This window comes from Cavia porcellus, unplaced genomic scaffold (genome assembly GCF_034190915.1).
Source record: "Cavia porcellus strain 051 isolate PalLab524CR breed Dunkin Hartley unplaced genomic scaffold, mCavPor4.1 scaffold_24, whole genome shotgun sequence".
Lineage (NCBI taxonomy): Eukaryota > Metazoa > Chordata > Mammalia > Rodentia > Caviidae > Cavia > Cavia porcellus.
The window spans coordinates 44048310-44067579 of NW_026947507.1; the positions used below are offsets into that span (position 1 = coordinate 44048310).

The 19270-nt window shown below is 47.4% G+C and overlaps 1 protein-coding gene across 1 annotated transcript in view; it reads right to left on the reverse strand.

Annotated features, from left to right (window-relative positions):
• Agpat5 (1-acylglycerol-3-phosphate O-acyltransferase 5) overlaps positions 1 to 15901 on the reverse strand; it is a 49286-nt gene extending 33385 nt beyond the window's left edge. Inside the window, exons 1-2 of the mRNA XM_063234979.1 lie at positions 15502 to 15901; positions 48 to 117 (exon numbers count right to left, since the gene is read on the reverse strand). Of these exons, the coding sequence (XP_063091049.1) occupies positions 48 to 117; positions 15502 to 15720 (289 nt within the window). The 5' untranslated portion in view covers positions 15721 to 15901. The remainder of the gene's footprint in view (positions 1 to 47; positions 118 to 15501) is intronic.
• Positions 15902 to 19270: the final 3369 nt, after the last annotated feature.

Below are 19270 nucleotides of genomic sequence, written 5' to 3' on the forward strand. Positions count from 1 at the left end.
TGGATCCTTTGTGAAAAAGCTAAGTTTCATGCAAATGGAATACAAACCTGTGCTGCGATGGTTTGCTAAATATATTATATTTTCTTTATTTTTTGGCAAATCTCCATATACCAGTATCTAAAAAACAAAAAGAAACATTATTTTGATATTAAAATATACAACATAAGACAATATGAAAAAACTTGCAAATACACGATGACATAAACACTTTATCCACAACAAACACTAAATTTCTGTTAGAAGCCACAAGATGACAAATAGCTTGTATTTACCAAGTAGTTAAATATAGGAGAAGGTTAATAGCCAAAGCATAAAAGAGAATGATCAATATCCTCAAGAGAAAAATCCACAGGCATCTATTGATTGCTAACAATACATAAAACTGCTCATAAATCTTCCTTAAGTCACTTCCAATTCAGAGGGAGAAAAAGACACACGGAAGAACTGGCATGAGACAAGGTGGTGTGAACACAGAGCAGGCTGCATCCTAGCGAAGTCAGACCGCAGAGCTGGTGTGTTCGCTGCACAGCCTCAGGGGAGGGCAGGAAGGGAGGCTCACAAATGCAAGACCAGGTGCAGGCACCAGCCCCGAGCTCCAGGCAGGGACAGCCAACACCCAGGCCCAGGGCCCAAAGCAGCTCACAGCCTGTGAAGGACCCAAACTGCATTTGGGGACAGGGGCATGCAGCTCCATGCCTGGGTCTCCACTCTTGCAGCAAAGAGCTGAGGGCGCCCAGGAGCAGGCAGGGGGAAGCACACCCCTCTGCAGGGGGAAGGGGCACCCAGAGACTTCCGGTTCCCAGGTCAGGCTGTACTTCCTAAACCGGGTGGTGGGGAAAAGGCTCACTCTGTCAGTCTTTCTGCTGCCTTTTATAGCTTAAATATCCTATAATAAAGAAACTGGAGTACACTTATCAAATCCTGAGTGGAATGGGTGCTAACTGGGTGTGATTGTTTTGCTTTAATTCGGGTCACTGGGGTTCTTTATCTTATCATCATGGATTATGCGAGATGATGAATTAGCCAAAGCCTTCTAGATTTGCCTTGTTCACAGGGATCAGCATTCCGTGGCAAAACATTAATATCTTAACAACAAAATAAAGAAAACAACAGTAACCTAACATCTTGGCAGAAAAATACACCTTTAGGGATGACAGCCCTGGAGCCCAGGGACAAGGACCAGGTTTCTGGTCGTTTCTTTAGAAACACTGCAAAGCTCAATGCACAGAATGTGTTTCGGTGTGTGCCTGATAGTTTTAAAATACAGCTCATCAACAGCATAAATAAAGTATATGAACCCAATACTTGGAGATATGCCTGACCTTAGAGAAGACAGCCTGATCTTAGGCTGAAGAGGACGCCTGAACCACCCAAAGAGTGCTTTCTGTCCATCCATAGATCCTCTCACCTATCCATTTATTAATGCATCCTTCCACCCATCCAGCCATCCTTCGATCCACCCATCCACCCATCCTTCCATCCACCCATCCACCCTTCCACCCATCCAGCCATCCTTCTACCCATTTATCCTTGCATCCATCCATCCTTTCAACAATCCATCCATCCATCCATCCATCCACCCTTCCACCCACCCATCCACCCAACCATCCATCCTTCCACCCATCCATCCTTCCATCTACCCATCCGTCCTTCCATCCATCCATCCATCCATCCATCCATCCATTTCAGAGTTTGGTTATGAGACTGACAGGTGATAGACTTTGATGACAAACAAAAGCCAGTTTTCACACAGTTATAGTACCAAGCATAGAAATACAGCACTTCAGTATGTCTTTTATAAACCTAAAAATATTATATTTTAAAATTCAAAAAAGTTGCCAAATGTGGTGCCTCACGCCTGTAATTCCAGCACTTGGGAGGCTGAAGTAGGAAGAGTTCAAGACCAATCTGGGCTACAAAGTGAATTCAAGGCCAGCCTGAATTGTATAATGAGGCCTTGTCTCAAACAGACAAAAACATTCAAAAAAGCAAAGTGAAGGCAGCGAGGGAGACACAAAGGTCAGCACATTCACTTCTATCACAGCGAAGCAATGCCGCGTGCCGAGCACACTCGGTCCACGACCAGCTGCTGGCATTGCTAGCTCCACATTTCTACTCTGTGAGGTAGCCCACTTCCTCACTGTTCCACTACACTAGCCTTGAAACGTCACATTTCCATTCTTTAGTTTTTGGAAAGCATGACTCTAAATGTCTTCTTCCTACTTAAGCCAATGGGTTTCTCTAGTGTCAGACATATATAGCACACAATGCTCAGCAGAGACATCAATGCAGCAAATAATGCACTGTACACAGCTTTTTAAAAAAAAGCCCCTTTAAGAATAAACATTAAAAAGCCATCTTCCTAACCTTTCTAAGACTGTGCGATGCACTAACCTGCCCACCTTGAACTGGCTTCCTAAACAACTGCTACTTTGAATCCGGTATTTTGTGTGACTAGCAGGACAAGGAAGCTAAACCTGGTCAGTGTTACTGCTCTTCCACATTATCTACATCAAGTACAAAAAGTGGGCTCATGGTGGGGATGCAGTTCTCCTCCTCCATCATAGAAATGAACAGAGGCTGGGAGCCGTCAGGGTCCGCCCTGTGGGGACAAACCTGACAGATGAAGGTGTGTGCTCCGTACCCACACTTACCCCTGCAAAGCACAGTAGGGAACAAAACATTGCTTCCAACCAAAATGCTAAAGAGGATTCAACGGAAGTGAGACTGGGAACACAGGGCAGCTCTTAGTACTTAAAGCTTTGAAAGATCTGGGAGTAAATTAAGTGCCAGTGAAACACTGTAAACATTAATGTCACAAATGGAAGTCACCACCAACTGCTATGAACATCCACTGAATAAACCGAGGAAGGGTATGCGCAAGTGTGATGTTTACACACCCAACACAGGAAGGGTATGCGCAAGTGTGATGTTTACACACCCAACACAGATGACCTTTAAGATCCTCTACTTCTGAAGCGCCAAAGATGAACAAATGTCTCATTCTAAAACATCAGATTTCTTTCATTTGTTGGTTGAGACAGAAAGTTTAGGTTATGGGTTTTAGGTGGAAGAGAAGAAAAAGCTCCCACTTTAATGAAGACCTTCAAAACACTAAACCTTATCTTATTATCAAGTATGTGCTGATGAGGTGACTATAGTTATCACAATTAAACAAAAAGTTTTTAAGAACACATAAAAATTTCACAGAGACTGCTAAATGATCCAGTGATTTCCCATCCGCCCATCTGGGCTACCTCACTCAGGGGAGTGAGCTGTGAGCCCGATGCCCTCATCAGTTACCTCCCTGCCGAGCCCCCCACCTCTAAGCCAGCCCCAAGGTGAAGTGGTGGAGCGGGGATCACACCCATCGTGGCTGCCCAGGAGCTCCGGTGGGCGGCGATGCTGCCACGGGTTCTAAATCACTCTCTCTGCGTATGTATTCTGCAGGTGGAATAAGCTACACCGCAGCTCTGGGATAAGCTTTTGCGCAGCATTCCAATGACTTTCTAAATGCATCATTCTATGAACCTTCTAGTAGTTGTACTTCCAACCATGTTTGCCACTATGTGCGTTGGGACTGAAGACTGAGCCCAGGGCGTCCCACACACAAGGCCAAGTGCCCTCCCCCTGACCCACCTTCTCAGCCCTTTGTATTTTAGCTTAGACTGGCCTCAAAGCGCAACCCTCCTGCCTCAGTCTCCCGAGTCACTGGGATTACAGGCACGCTTCACCATACTCGGGGCATTAATTACTTCTATAAATGTATTTTACGGATAAGTTGTTCCTTTAAAACATGCATATAAAAACAAGAGTTTTTAATTATAATTCATAATGGTTTCTTCTCAATTGCTGAATCTTAGGGGCACCCAGTTTTTTAAAGCTGAAGTCTCTTTATTTTGTGTTTTTGTATAATTAAGCCGGAGGCAGACCTTCCTGGCAACTGTCTCACTGGTTATTACTCTGTGTTACTCACCTGTGTCTATTTTCAAACTGGCTTCACCAGGAGGGCTGGAGCAAGGATAAACCTGCTGCGCCCACTCTGCCCACTGTTTTCTATCTGCTCTACGACACAGGAAGCACTGGAGGGGCCGCCCTGTTGCACCACCACAGGGACACAGCACACTTGCTTTGCCAGAAACTGCCTCTGTGTCTGCACGGTCTGCGTGGGAGGCAACACTGCCCTGGCCACAGCCCCACCAGGAAAGCCTGCGGGTGCACCTCGGACTCCGGCAGCAGTCACTGTGTCTAAAAGTACAAGCACGCAAGCACACAATGCTCCGCACGCAGGGAGGGTGCAGAGCAATGTGTGCTTGCGTACCTTTAGCTTTTTTTGCATCCCACAGGGTGCTGCACTGCTGCAGCCAGACCCCATAGGCCTCAGCGACCCCACCTATGGGTGAAGGTGAGACCCTCCTCCCTTTGTGCCCCGGCCACAAAGCAGTCACCAAGAGCACGGGCCACACGCGCACCTGGGCACCAATCTGTACCAGGTGGCGGATCACTGGTGCTGAGCAACCTCACCTCCTTCCTGGGAGATGTGTGCAGTACAGTGGCCTCTACTCACAGGATGGGCAAACCAGCACACCTGCGTCCGTGCAGCGAGGCCTCGTTCGTGAACAGTTCTGTCTGCGAACAGCTTGGGCTGCAAACACAGACGCTTGGCCACATTTTGTTTCTGTTTGCAAACTGCATGGGAGACGAACACAGCCAACGGTCATCTTTCTCTCTCTCTCTCTCTCTCTCTCTCTCTCTCTCTCTCTCACACACACACACACACACACACACAGAGGAATGTGGCTGACTTTTCCAGCATCACAGAACAAATTAAATTCATGAACCAAGGCACCACTGCACTCCACAAAATTCCTAAAACATAACAAGCATCAAAAAAGGAAGTTAAAGTTGTTGCTTTCACAAGTATAATTTTTTACTGCTGAGAGAAACAGCTGTCTTGTCTCTCCCCCAGAGCAGCTTTTGACTACACTGCAAGGCAGCCATGAAGAATTCGTATTACCCTGCGTTACAATCCTTTGTAGTGAGTTTTTACATGTGTCTTCATAACGATGAAATAAGACACACGCCTGAGAGCAGTCTGGTCAGCTGAGCTGCCGCACAAGTGCAGGGCTCTGAGAACACACACACAACATGGGAGCTGGCGAATTCTAGGGCCCAGCGACACCAGCCACTGAGTCTCAACCTGGCAGGTGACTCCAGAGTCCGCGCATGGCCGGCCTCGCAGAAGGGGGCGCGGAGTGCTTCATAGTGGACCTCACCGGGTCCTGTTTCCCATGCTATGTACTTTGTGAGTTTAAAAGTATACTTCTGCTTTCAAAAAGCCTGCATGCTGCATTGGTACGCAACCTCACACCTGCCCATACCTCACTAAGAGTCCCTAATGCCCCTAGGGTCCCGTGAAACCGTCGGGGCGGTTCCCAGAACGCGTCTGTACCTGCCTTCAAGCACTGCAGACTGGCACTGCGTCCTTAGTATAGCAGGTGAGGGCTGCAGGCTTCTCACTGACAGAATACTATTTTACCTTTCTGACACTAGGAAAATTAGTGCATCTGGACAGCTATCGGAATTCAAAACAACCACCACACAAAATGTAAGTGAAGCCTTAGAAGTCACAGAACTCTGGCACACAGGTCACACTGTTCTTATCTTAGAAAGTATTTCTTTTCTTCAGCATTTATGACCTACCGATGACTAAGCTAGGCAATTTCACATAGTATCTCAATCTTCAAAGCAGCATGACAAAAAATACCCCACTTAGAGATAAGAACACTGAGGCTGAACAGCCTGAAGTTGTGACAGAGACGCAGAAATTATACATTCTCCCCAAATCCTTCACCTATGATCAAACTGTTCTCTGCAAAAATTCAAAGTAAAAATGTCAAATGAGAGGCTTCCCATGTATTAGAAACATACGTAACTTTTAATATTTATTATAAAAAATCCATGAGCATAAGAAGGTAACATAGAGAATCTCTCTGAGGAGAGACACAGTAAGAGCAGAAGCAAAGTCCTGGGCGTGTTGTTGCACACTGGTGATGCTGATTACTCCTGAGGCTGAGGCAGCAAGGTTGCAGGTTCAAGGCCAACTTGGGCAACTTAGCAAGGCCTGGTTTTGAAACTTTCAAAAGGGCTATGGTGTAGTGTAGTAGTATGCACAAAGCCCTGGAATCGGCAGCTTCCACCACCAAAAAGAAAGAACAGAACAAGGCAAGAAGGACGTGCACGGCATGGCATGGCACAGGTGATGGAAGACGCCGAGGTGTCACCACCCGGGGATCAGCTGTGTTGCCGCTTGGCTTCTAAGGTTCTTCCTGTGTTTTGGTTTTTTCTAGTTTTAACTGGCATCTTTCTGTAGTGATCCCCATGCGACCTGGTAACAGAGGCCAGAAACCATGATGTCCACCTGGATTACACCCTGTCTGTGACCAGCAGGGCCACTGCATCCCTCCCAGGCCTGCAGCACCACCTCTGCGTGCTCTTGTAGCTCCCCCTGAGCTGGGACAGCCACGTCCTACGGTCCTCTGGACACCCACACAACACCTCTTTAGGGTTCTCACTGCTAGCTTCTACAGAGAAGCAGAAAAAACAAAATAAACCTTGGAGAGCCACACGGGCTCAAAACCTGCAGGACTACTGACAAGAAAGGGAGGGTCCATCACCCCCTGGGGCCCAGGATGCCTCTTGCCCAGGGTCTCTGATTTAGACCCCTGTGTTACTTCCCAGAGTAGAGTCCTGTCTTTCCCTCCCTATTGCTCAGGTAGGCAATCAACAGAATCAGGAAACCTGTATGGACTGTTAGTCCAGAACTCACCACCAGCAAAGCTGTGCCCCAATCCTAACCCTTTCCTTAAAAGGGAGACTGGTCCACCAGAGCAGTGTCCCTAGGTATTAAAAGGGGAAACCAAGTCACTCTGGAGCCCTTGCTGCCCGTCTGACAGGCTGCAATCCTGTAGTGAGGACAACAGGTACATCAAGATTCAATTTAATGTCAGCTGCGTCCTTTCACACTCCAAACTGGGCCTGATGCCAAGATGGGGGCGACCACACAGCTGAGCAGCAGGCAAGCGTCCCACAGAAAGCATCAGGGTGTACCCCAGACCCCAGTGCTCTGGGAGGCTGAGGCAGGACAGAAACTCAAGCCCAGCCTCGACAAGTTAGCAAGTCAGAGTTTGTGTCACAGTTTAAAAAATTACAATAAAAAAAAATTTTAAAAACTAACAAGGGCTGGGGATATGTCAGTTCAAAGATCCAGAAGCTCTCACATTCCTTTTGTTATCAACGGAGAGCTTCTTTTCCCAGAACCCACCAGGCCACTAAGGTACCTGGGTTTAGATAAAGATATAAAGTAATGTCTAACAAGGAGACCTCAGTTCTAATAATCTGATATGAGTTCCTTTATCTCAGGTTGCAAAACCATAAACACAGACCCGGGAGACTGCTCAGCCTACAGCGATGCCTGGCAAGTGCAAGACTGAGTTCAGTCCCCAGTACCAAAAAAAAACCCCCAAAACAACCAATGTAAACACGGTGTTCCAACAACTTCAGATCATCCCTTATTGTAACTGCCCGTATGGAAACTGTGCGTTTCTTAGCACAGCAACCTGAGAGCTATGACCATACCAACCGGGAAAGTAGCTTCCAAACATGGGTCTCAAGATTGTGACATGATCAAGAAATACAGTGAATGCTAGTTTAAATAAACAAACGAACAAATTTGTATATATACACTAGAGTACAAGGCACACTGCCATGAATCCCACAAAACACTCCCCTCATTTTAACACACTTAACCCACTGTTCTTGTCACTTTCTGAATGGTCCTGGAAGTCTTTGGCTGCACTGGTGTGGCTGTCCTAAATTGATGCAAAGCATTCACTTTTCATGGTCATTTTGACTTTGGAGAAGAACTAAAATTCGTACAGTGCCAACCCTGGTGGGCATGATAGAGACAGACACTGTGATATCGCTATTTATCACAAAGTTCTAAAAATTTTGATTAACAAGTGTGGTCAAGAAATGATAGTGTTTAAATTTAAAAAACTGTTTATAATAAAAGACACAAATACTCCCCCAACACACATGCACTCTGGGAAATGTGTTCTTTTGATGTAAGTTTAAAATTTTTCAACAGTAACTATTTTTGGATCACCTCTTCTAGACTGCAGTGGACTAAATCCTTGCTTGACATCTACTGTGACATCTACTGTGACTCTTCGTCTGCAAATGAGGGTGAGAGACAAGCTACACAGTACAGCAGTACCTATGCACAGCAGTACCTGTACACAGCAGTGTTCCCCACTGTATCAGTTACAACCCAGCTTTTCCTTCTGTGCCAGAATCCCACCGTAGAGCCCTCTCCACTGCATTTAAACTGGACCTGGGAAGCTGCTCCAACCCCTGTGCCCACTCTTCCCACCTGGCCCTTTCTAGAGCTCCACACACAAATGTCATTTGCTTTCCCAAACTCCTTCCTCCATCCAGGAGGCTGGCCCTCCTTCAGCACAAAATATTTTCTTTTCTTATTGCTTATTGTCTGCCTTGGTTACTTTTCTCTTAGTTAAACTTCTAAATTTCTCAAGTTGACACAGTGTATCAACCATAACAATTCACCCCTTGTCAACTTGGCAAACAGACATATTTCTTTAAACCAGTTCCAGGTCCAAAACATGCTTATTCTTAGCATTTTGCAACTTGAACATTATGACATGGCTTAACAATCCTTAAGAACTAGCATTAAATCTATCAACCATATGACATTAGAAACAAAACATTTTGTCCTTGGCCCCCCAAAGACTCATGTGCATCCCTTTAGGCAAAAGACATTTAGTATATCTGCAAGAGTTGCCAAAGCCCTAATAGTTTCAGCATGGTTGAAAAGTTCAAGCCCCAAGTCTCCCCAAGATGTAAGATATACTGTTAGCTGCAAGAAAACAAAGTTAAACACTTGCAACATACAATTGCACAAGATAAACACTCCTATTTCAAAAGGTACAAACAAGAATACAAGCACCGGAACCAAAGCAAGTCCAAAATCCAGCAGGGCAGATGTTAAGTCCTATAGTTGCCCCCCCAGCAACTGAGGCATCTGTGGCAAACTGTGAGCTCCCAAGGGCTTGAGTGGTTCTACCCTAGGGCACTTCTGGTGGTTGTGGCTCCCACAGCTTCTCTCTTAGGCCCGCTCTGCTCTCTCCTTACAGCTTTCCTTCGACAAGCTATGTTTCTGGCTTTTCCCAACTTCTGGGCTCTCCACTGCACCTCTGTCTTCACACTCAGAGGCACACTATCTGGGCTCCAAGGCCTTCTGAAATTGGGGTGGAAGCTGCCTTAACCTCAGAATTCTTGCAATCTGTATGCACCTAAAACCAGCACCATGTGGAGACTGCCAAGATCTGCTGCCAGCTGGAGCAGCAGCCAGGTTCTCCTCTCTCTTGGCTGTAGGGGCCAAGTGCCTGGATTGCTGGGTACTCTGAACCTGACTGAAGGAGCAAATTCTCTGTGCTATTGCTATTCTGGAACATGGTGGTGCTCTACACCTTTCACTTCAAAGCAAAGTCTTTCACTTTTGCAGGTTTGAGGCTGCAAAGGTTCAAGGCTTGCTGTTTTTTGTGATACCTTCATATCATTTTTCTCCTGTTTCTTCTCACCAATCAAGGTCTCAGCTCTATCTTTACAGTTCACAGCTTTCTAGCCAAATTCACAACATTTTAAATCATCCTGCTGGGCTCTATTCTCTTGATTCACAACATAAATCTGGCTAAAGGATTCCAACAATAGCCACACCACAGCCTCAACGTTCAACTACCTTGAGATTTCTTCTGCCACCAGTCTACCATCCTTAAACCCAGTCTCAGGCAAAGTCTCTGAACATGAGCAAAATGCACACAAACTTCTGCCAAGCCATAACACACATCATCTGGAGGCCAACAGCCAATGCCAGCAGAAACCACCTGAGCTGGGTCTTTACTGGTTTTCTGGTCTCCTGAGCTCTGACCAGAATCTCTCACACAGAACAGCCTAAGCCATTCTAGGGCTACTCTTTCAGGTGACTTTTCCAAATTTAACAAATCATTTCCAAAGTCTCCTGAACTACATGGTCAAGTACAGTCACAGCAATGACCCCACTCTCAGTATCAAATTCTGTCTTGGTTACTTTTCTCTCATTGCTGGGCCAAAATACAAAATATCTATCACCCAAAATGAAGGAAGGAACAGTTTATTTAGCTCACTGTTTGTGGAGGTTTCAGTCCATAATCAGCTGGCTCCAAGGCAGGGTGGCCTGGTACAGGGGCAACACTTCAGGGCAGCAGCCAGCAAAAGCAGCCAGAACAAAAGGGGGCTAGAGCACAAGCCTCTTTACCTCCCTTATACTGTACACAGGCCGCCCCCCACTCCAGGGCAAGTGCAGCACTCACAAAATCTCTGTGCCCTCTTCCTGCAGAGGGTGAGACCGTTTACAAAGTCAGGACCTGGCTCCCTGCTGGGTCTCTCCGTTAAACTTCTAAACTGCTCAGGTTGGCACAGTGTACCAACATCTTCCTCACTAAAAGATGAGTTCCATAAGAGCATGAGTCTTGGCTGTTGCTCTCTTGGTCCCTCAGTAACCAGCACAATACCAGGACAAGGTCCACATGCAGATACTGGAAGGGCAGATGGACGGATGGATGGGTGGGCAGACGCACAACTGACTGCCAGGTTCTAGAGGCCCCTCACTGAAAAGTGATTAGTCAGTACTGGACTGTCTAGATACTAATATCAGTCTGTTTAAGAAAATATGAAAGGAAAATTAATTTCTAATTCTCTTTAGGAAACACCAACTCAATAGGTTCAGCTTCTCAAAATCAGAAAAATTCACAACAGAAAGAAGGCAAACTGTGTCCACACAGTCACCATGCTGTCCCCCATCAAGGCGGAAGTATCCCCCCTCAGACAGTCAGGGATGCACAGGGCTACTGTAAAGCCCAACTCAAAATTTAATGTAATGAAGGAGTTTCCCACAGCTCTCAGATTTTCCTGTAGGCAGTAAGTCACCCAGTTCCCTAGCCAACTTCAGCTGTGTTGAACTGCAATTGGGTTTGACTGGGAAATCTTCAATTCTTGCATCAAAGGTTTCACCATTCTGCTTACATCAGCAAAGGCCAAAGCACATCTAAATATCTGCCCCTCCTGCTCTCTCAACTAAACCCAAGGTGTCTGTTAAGGTCTTCACACAGCTGACACACAAGCAGGCAAAATAAGCGTGAGGATACAAACATTCCGCTTAAGACTACTGACACAGCACAAGCCTGCCTCTCACACAAGGGATGACAGGTAAACCCAAACCACCTGTAGTCTTCCTGAGTTCTAATTAAATATGCTGAATTCCAGGAGCTTAGCTGCACGGGCAACAAGACACAGAATGCAAACTGAACTCACCAAGAGTTTAGGACTGTTCTGACTAGATAACACCAGGAAAGAAAGAACCAGTCTCAACGGTTTCTAGAGAGGAAGCGTATATCTGAGACACCTGAGACAGCGTTTCAGCCGTGGCACTTATCACTAGACCAACCTGGCATCTAACAGAGCAGCTCACCCAAACACCAGAATCTAAGAGTTAAACTCTGTAGCCTGCTTCCAGTGTTTTAAAAACTATTGTACTGGCAGGGGGTTTAGCTCAGCAGCGTAAATGCCTGCTTGGAAAATTCGAAGTCAAGAGTTGGATCCCCAATACCAAAAAAAAAAAAAAAAAAAAAAAAAAAAAAAAACTACTGTACTCTGAAAGGAGATCAGTTGAAAAGTTAATTTTTTAACATAAACTAAGAATCTTACATTTTATTGCTATGATACGTTAGTATTTGGGAGAGGTGATTAGCATTCAGGGCGGTTAATTAAAAATATTTTTAAAGTACATTCCAAATGCTGTCAACTGGTTTCAGTAGGAATTAAACAGTGATTCAAAGCTCAGTAGAAGCCCTTGACTGTAAACATCAAAGGTCAGCTGTTGGGGGCTTTCACTAGAATGACAAAAGAATAATTTTTAAAGAAACAAAGAGGGCTGGGGATTTGGCTCAGTGCCTTAAGCGCAAGGTCATGAGTGCAATACCCAGTACAAAAATAAAAATAAAAAATAAACATAAAGAAACAAAGAATTGACATCAGAAAAAAAAAAAAAAAAGACTGCATAAACTCTTGGCCACTTCCCACAACGTTGTTTTAAAGCTTCCTCTAACGTATTGTGACCATTAGTTACTGTCTGGGCAGCTTTCACTCTGGACATGTCAGGACTGGAAGCCAGGATGAGTCCAGTGTCCTCAACTAAAGATAGGGTGATCAGGGCCTATGTCACCCTAGAGTCCTGCCTCCACCGCCAGCACCCCACTTCAGGCTCAGCCCCCTCAGCGTAAGGACACATAGGCGGGCCTCTTACTCGGAGGACCTCCATGTCCACCTCCTTCCTGCCCCGCAGATTTCTAAGTGGCATGCACACCAAACACCAGCGATGTCACCCTACTCTCCACAAGAAGCCTCCACACAGAATGTGTCAGGTTTCCAGCATGTCTGTTGTTTGTTTTCTGCTCTCAGAAGATGGTAATTTCAGAATAAACTGAGAATCCAAACAACACCAAAACACAACTAGGAAGAAAGACTAAGAAAATAAGTCAACTAGGGCTGGGGATTTAGCTCAGTGGCACAAGCACCTGCCTGGCAAGTGCAAGGTTGTGAGTTCGATCCCTGGTACAAAAAAAAAAAAAAAAAAAGAAAGAAAGAAAATAAGACAACTAATCAAATGCCCCTTAAGGGATACATGAAGGCAGATTTAGAAATGAAAAATTAAAATACTATGGAAAACTTATTTTAAATAGCCTTTGTATAGAAAACGAGACTCTATTGTAGCAGGGTAGAGAAATCAAAGGCCAAAATGTCTTAATATGCAATGATCTAAAGAAACAGGGCAAAGTTAAACCACAGAAGCAGACACAGAACAAAGAACAGGTGGCGCTGGGTTCTGGCACCACATCTGTGTCCTGAGCCTCGGGACAGGTGAGCATCCTTAATGCAGAGAGCAGGGCCTCAAAGGTATAGCTGCAGGTCTGAGATGAGGAGGCCATCCTGGATATCTGAAGGCCCTGCAGTAGAGGGCAGGCATCCTACTGAGAGCTGGGGACCCCAGACTGGAGGAGCACAGGTGGAGGCCAGGGGCAGGGACAGCCTGGGTGTGGACTGCTGACAGCTGGCCCATGCTGAGACACAGAATGGACCTCTCCCAGAACCTCCTCCTGCAGCGCACACACCAGCTGCCTCTCATTTTAGACTTCTGGCTCCCAGACTGTGAAGACAGATCTGCTTATACACTCACTAGGTGATCCGAGGTGGCAACCACAAGAAAGAGTAGTTACTCAAATCAATGCCTTTAACCTATCAGAGACTCAGCACCGACTCTCAGTGGGCCTCACTCACACAACTTGCACAAGAGGGACAGATGAGCCAGGTGTGGTGTTTCAGGCCTGTAATCCAGGAACTCTGGGAGGCTGAGGCAGGAGGGTTGCAAGTTCCAGCCCTGCTGACTTGGGCAGTTTAGTGATTCCGCAAGACTCTATCCTGAGATTTAAAAAAAAGTCTAAGAGGGCGGGGAGGTAGCTTAGCAGAAGGCCTGGGTTTCATCCCCAGGAGAAGGTGAAGGGTGGTACTCAGTGGGTTTCAAAACTCAGGAGCCCCTCGAAAAACTTACGTCTTCCAAATTCCTACAACTTTCTTCAGAGAAGAAGCAACAAGATCTACTGAGAACAAGTAAAGAGAATCATCATCATCATCATCATCTTATAACTAAAAGCTGACAAACAGCTCAGGAAGGGAAAAAAAGAAAAGAAAAAATGAGAGTCAGCCAGCCTTTTAGTAAAATAAGAAAGACGGCTGAGGATTTAGCTCAGTGGTACCCCGCCTGGCAAATACAGGCCCTGTGTTTGGTTCCTGGTATGAAAAAAAAAAATTACCTTTTTATTTAAAACGCCTCAGTGGCAAAGTTGATGGAAAACAATAGTTAAAAATAAGAGTAAGCTGAAAGAATGACCCTATACTCTTTCTCTGGGTGCTATATTTAAAGATAGTTATTTATTCTTCTATTAATTTAAATTTACAGGAATCCATGAAAATACGGGAATGGTCCTTTCTACACTGGAAACTCAATTTTAGAAAAAGATTGTAACACATTCAAAATACCTCGCTTACCAGAGTATAGTGGCTCATGTAATTCCAGCATTTGAGAGGCTGAGGCAAGAGGATCACAGAGTTAAAGGCCAGCCTGAACTACACTGTGAGAGCCTACCTCACAAGTGTGAATAAAAACAGCCTGCATGCTGTTAGTAAACAGCAAATAACTCCTTTCGAAAAAAAATTAAAAGCAAGAACAAGAAGTTCCTGAATCTACATTTTTATTAAATGCTCTGAGGACCAGTGGTGTACCAGTTCTGAAATCCCTAACAAATTTTATCAAGTGGCATTAATTAAATAAAATGTGATTTATACTTAGGCATCATTAGATGTTCCTTCATAAATGCATGCAAGATTAATGCTGGACACTGAACCCTGTTGTTAGAAAAATGGGGGGGGGGGACATTCCCTAGAAAACCAAGAATTAGACTTCTACAGTTATAAAACAAGCTGTGTAAGGACAGGAATAGTATGAAACTTTAAATTTTTTAAACTGCGAAACACAAAGTGGCCCAGTGGTATATTCTGCACTATACTGTGTGGAACACAGTACTTTTTGAATAAAACTAAAATTACCTTCCACAGGCAGAATAGTTTTTCTTAGATGCGACTGATGTTGGTTTCTGAGCTGTTACATGATGTGAAACTGGATAGTGAATCCTGACCAAACCTACATTTCAACCTACTCAGTGAAGTAACACTCAGCCTGAATGAATGAAAATCTTGAATGAGGCCAAAAGTCAGTTACCAGGAAGCCATGATCTGCAACAGCAATTTTTCTGTCTTTCCGAGGGAACTTAAAAGGTGCGGATTTAAAGAGAAGGCCTGCCCTACAACTGGAGCGAACTCGATCAGAGATCAAGTCATCTTTCAACTGCAAACTCAGTCTCAGGGCAACTGCTATTCTAAATGGAAAAAGAAAAACAAAACCAGGCGGGCCGTCCAGCCGTGCACCTCTCCAGCGCACCTGTGCGCGGGCGCGGGGCGGGGGGAGAGTGGGCCCCCGGGAGGCCGAAGACACCGGGAATAACCCCGGAGCGGCTCAGCTTTCTAACTGACAAGCGCAAAATTCACAGCCGATTTGGTTTCCACCAGACTCCAAGTAACTAAGCAGCACCGCGGCCTTCCACTTTCGGTTTTCGCGTTTCAGCTCCCGATCCTCTGCACAGGACCAGGAACAGGCGGGGTCGGTCGCTCCCGGGGCCCGCGCCCCCTCCGACTCCGCGCCGGCGCCCGGGCGGCCGCAGCGCAGGCGCTGGGGCCGGGTTCTGGGCCGGCCGGGTCCGGCCGGCGGCTCACCTGTGCGCCGTTGTACTGCTCAAAGAAGAAGAGCACCGCGCTCTGGTACACGCTGTAGATGTGGTCGTCCACGCGCTGGTACAGGCGCGCGGGCAGCAGCATGGACAGCAGGCGCCAGGCGCCCCACAGCAGCACGTAGGTGGGCGCCGAGCCCAGCAGCACCAGGCCCGGCAGCAGGGAGCGCATGGAGTAGGTGTGGAGCACCAGGGACAGCAGCATCCTCGCCCGCGCGCGCCTACCCGCGCCCCGCCGGCTGCCGCTGCCCGCGCCGCCGCGCCCCGCACGCGCGCCCGCCGCCCGCTCCGGACTTCCGCCGCCAGCCGCATGGACCGCGCCGCCGCGAACGGGCGGGAGACGGCGGGCGATGGAACCAGGCCGAGCGCCGCGCGACCGTCAAGGGCCGCTTTCACCTCATGACCTGGGCTGGTCACCAGGTACCTCGCCGGGGGCGGAGCTCCGCGGCAATAACGAGCGCGAGGATTGGCCGGCCGTCGCCATGGTTCTCCACCGGGGGTGGGGCCAGGCGTGCTGACCCACCCTCTGATTGGTCAATACCGGCCATCGGTTGCAGTGTAACAGCCGCCAGGGTGCGCGTGGGTCTCAGTCGTCGCCAGTACGCATGCTCGTTAGTTGGGTGCTGGGGCAGCTAGGGTAGACGCGTGCAGGATCTGCCGCGTGAACCTTGAGATGGGGACAGCAGCCCGGCACGAGCAGGGCAGCAGGGCCCGGCCGGGCAGCTGCAGGACCTGGGTCCTCCCCAGGCCCGTCGCCACCCCGGTGTGTATTCGGCCCCAGCAGTCCCAGCAGGAGTGATGGTCATCACGTGTTGGTGCACACCCGAAGACTTTGCACGAGGGCGCTTCCACCTCGATGTGTTAGACCTTTCCCAACTCACTCTTGCTTTGCCTTCCAAGCCCTTGCTGTGCGATCTGACTTCCTTAATTGGAAGGTGACTGGGTTTTCTGAGAAGTCCTTAACTTCCTTCCATAAATACTGCGGCACAGAAGGGGGGGGGGTGTAGCTGCCTGGCTGGCCCGGGAAGGCGGCCACCGCCTGGGTCCTGCTGTGCAGCCCACCCCGCGCTAGAATGGACACGGCAGGCCCTGTGTGCGCTTAGGCTGGGCCATGCGTGGTGGACAGAGAGTGTGCTTTGCTGACAATTGCCCTGTTCCCACCTCTCCCTTGCCCTTCAAACTTCATCTCCTGGCCGTGGTCAGCTCTACTGCCACAAGAGTTCCTATCCACATGGCTGGACCGGTGCATCTTCCCAAGGTGCCACCCTGCACCAGGGCCTAACAGTGATCAACTGGGGTCTCTTCCTGCCTTTCTAGAGTGATATTTAACAAGCAGTTTCTGTAGGGTGAGAAAAGGGAGCTTCATGGGAACAGGGACACTTGTCAGAGACATCACAGGACATAGAATGGCTCTCCAGCTGTGCTGTTAATTTGAGGAGGCTGAAGGGCAGCCTAGGCAGAGTGTTGGAGAGGAGCGGAAGAGCCCGCCAAGGACCCCAGGCCTGAGATGAGGGCCAGTGGAACCCACAGGAGGCACGGCAGTGGGACACACTTTTCAAAAGAATGCATTTGGTTGACCCTGTAAAGACTGCTGTATTCTGCCCTAACACATGCTTGACATCTGAAGGTCTTTCATCATCAATTTAAACAGCTGCAGAGAGAGGTTCTGAGGAGCTATAAATAGCATTTGGAAGGTAAAGTGGTAGCAAATGTCTAAGTGGACCAGTGGATTGGAAATACCATGGTGATTTCATATTTGCCATAGTCCCTTTAAAAATACTGCAGTCTTTTTACCAGCTGGAAATTTTATATTGCTCGTTTTTGTCCTTGAAAACACTTTCTAATTCTACTTCTATCACAATTCTTAGTGGACTGTACTTATGTACAGCAAAATCTTTTATGGAGCAGAACACATCACTAGAGTTCTAAGGGAAGTTTTTCTGGATTGCAAGGTCCTTAGCACTGCAGAATTTAATCACTAGGTGTCACATCTAATTGGATTCTAAGTTAAAAAAAGAAAGTTGTGCTGGAAATGCATCACTTAACAATGCTTTAGCCAGGAATATAGCTCAGTGGCACAACTCCTGCCTGGCAAGTGAAAGGTCCTGACTTTGGTTGCTGCAACCAAAACAAAAAAACCAGCGCTTTATTTGAAAAAATTGGGTATCTGTTAGTGCTCTTGAGTTATTATCTCTTTCTGCCTCAAGGCAGCATTGTTCAGGCTGGTAAGATTTGGGGGGTCCTAGGTGAGAAGTTGGGGTTCAGGCCATTTTAGGAAGATAGTTTCAGGAAGTCTGAGGAACCAGAAATTGAATCCCTTAAAACTATTTGTGACCGCATCTTTCCAAATCTTCAAGGATATTCACAGCCTACACCAAACGAGAAGCCAGATAGATTTAAGGATCAAATACAAGTTTATAAAAGTAAAAACAAACATACTAGGAAAATCCCTTATTTTATAATCTTGAGGTAGAGAAAATCTTACTAGGGCTGATCCTAAGATCATTAATCTTGAGAAGCACTGACTCCTGAGAGATCTTGGAGTCTTCCCTGGCTCCTCTGACCTCAGAGTGGAAAGGCCTGCTGACCCAGTCTTGCGATGACAGCTCTGAGCCTTTGTGTTATGAGGTCTCAGTCGTGAGGACAGCTGCCACCTGCTCAGGTGTGCAGTGACTTGATCACCCTCAGTGGGAACAGAGGAGCCTGCTTGTCCTGTGGAGGAACAGAAAGACCCTAAGCTACAAGATCCACAGCTGCTTCAGACTGGAACAGGTACTCTGCCTCTGCAGTTTGTTTTCATTTATACTATTATTTATATTTGTCAAGTTAAGGCATTCTACCCTGTTTTCATTTTTTGTTTATTTTTGAAACAGAGTTGTGCTGCGTAGTGCAGCGTGGCCTCAAACTGGTGACCCTCCTGCTTCAGCCTCCTGAGTGCTTAGTTGTCAAGGGTGTACTGTCGTCATACCTAGATCAGTAACATTTCCGGTGTTGGATGCAGTTGGAAGTCGCCTCCCATGTCCACTTTCTCACCCTGAGGTTCCAAATGTACACTTTCCAGTTGATCGAAGCCACTGCTAAGATGCTTTGGGAGGAAGCTGATCTCTGCCCTCCTGGCACAAGTGCAGTCAGCTAGGGCAGTATGTGCTCAGTGTGGACCTGGACCCTTTCTAGACCCTGTCAGGCAGCATGAGGTACAGACACCATGGGGGCAAAGTGCCGGCCCCTCCGCCTGCATTTGGGCAACACGTGCTGCCTTCACCACGCTCATTACCATCGGCTCACTGCAATCAAGAGACCAAGACGTGATCTCACACAAGGAACAGCCCCAGCGACGCAGCCCAGAGCTTCACTGGAGCAGTGCAAGTGATCCGAGGAAGAGCAGACCTGGCCACAGGCAGAGGTCGGAGCTGCCTGCTGCTGCCTTCACCGGAGGACGATGACTCCAAACTGGTGACTGTGACGCTTTCTCCATGCAGCAGGACTCTGTCCCCTCAGGGATAACCCGGTCCCCAAGGTTTCCCAGGGAATCTCTGAATTCCAGGAAATGCACCCTTGCTGCTAGCCTGGGTACCTACCCAGCGTGCAGGGCTCTGGGGAGCCTCAGGTGGTGACGGCCTCTGCACAACCTGGGCAGGCAAGGCGTCCTTAGCGCATGTGCTGCCCGGAATCAAATCATGTCCAGTCAGCAGTTCTCCCAGCGTGAGCCAGGCCCATGGGTGCTAGCACCACAGCCCCAGGCTGCATGGGTAGAA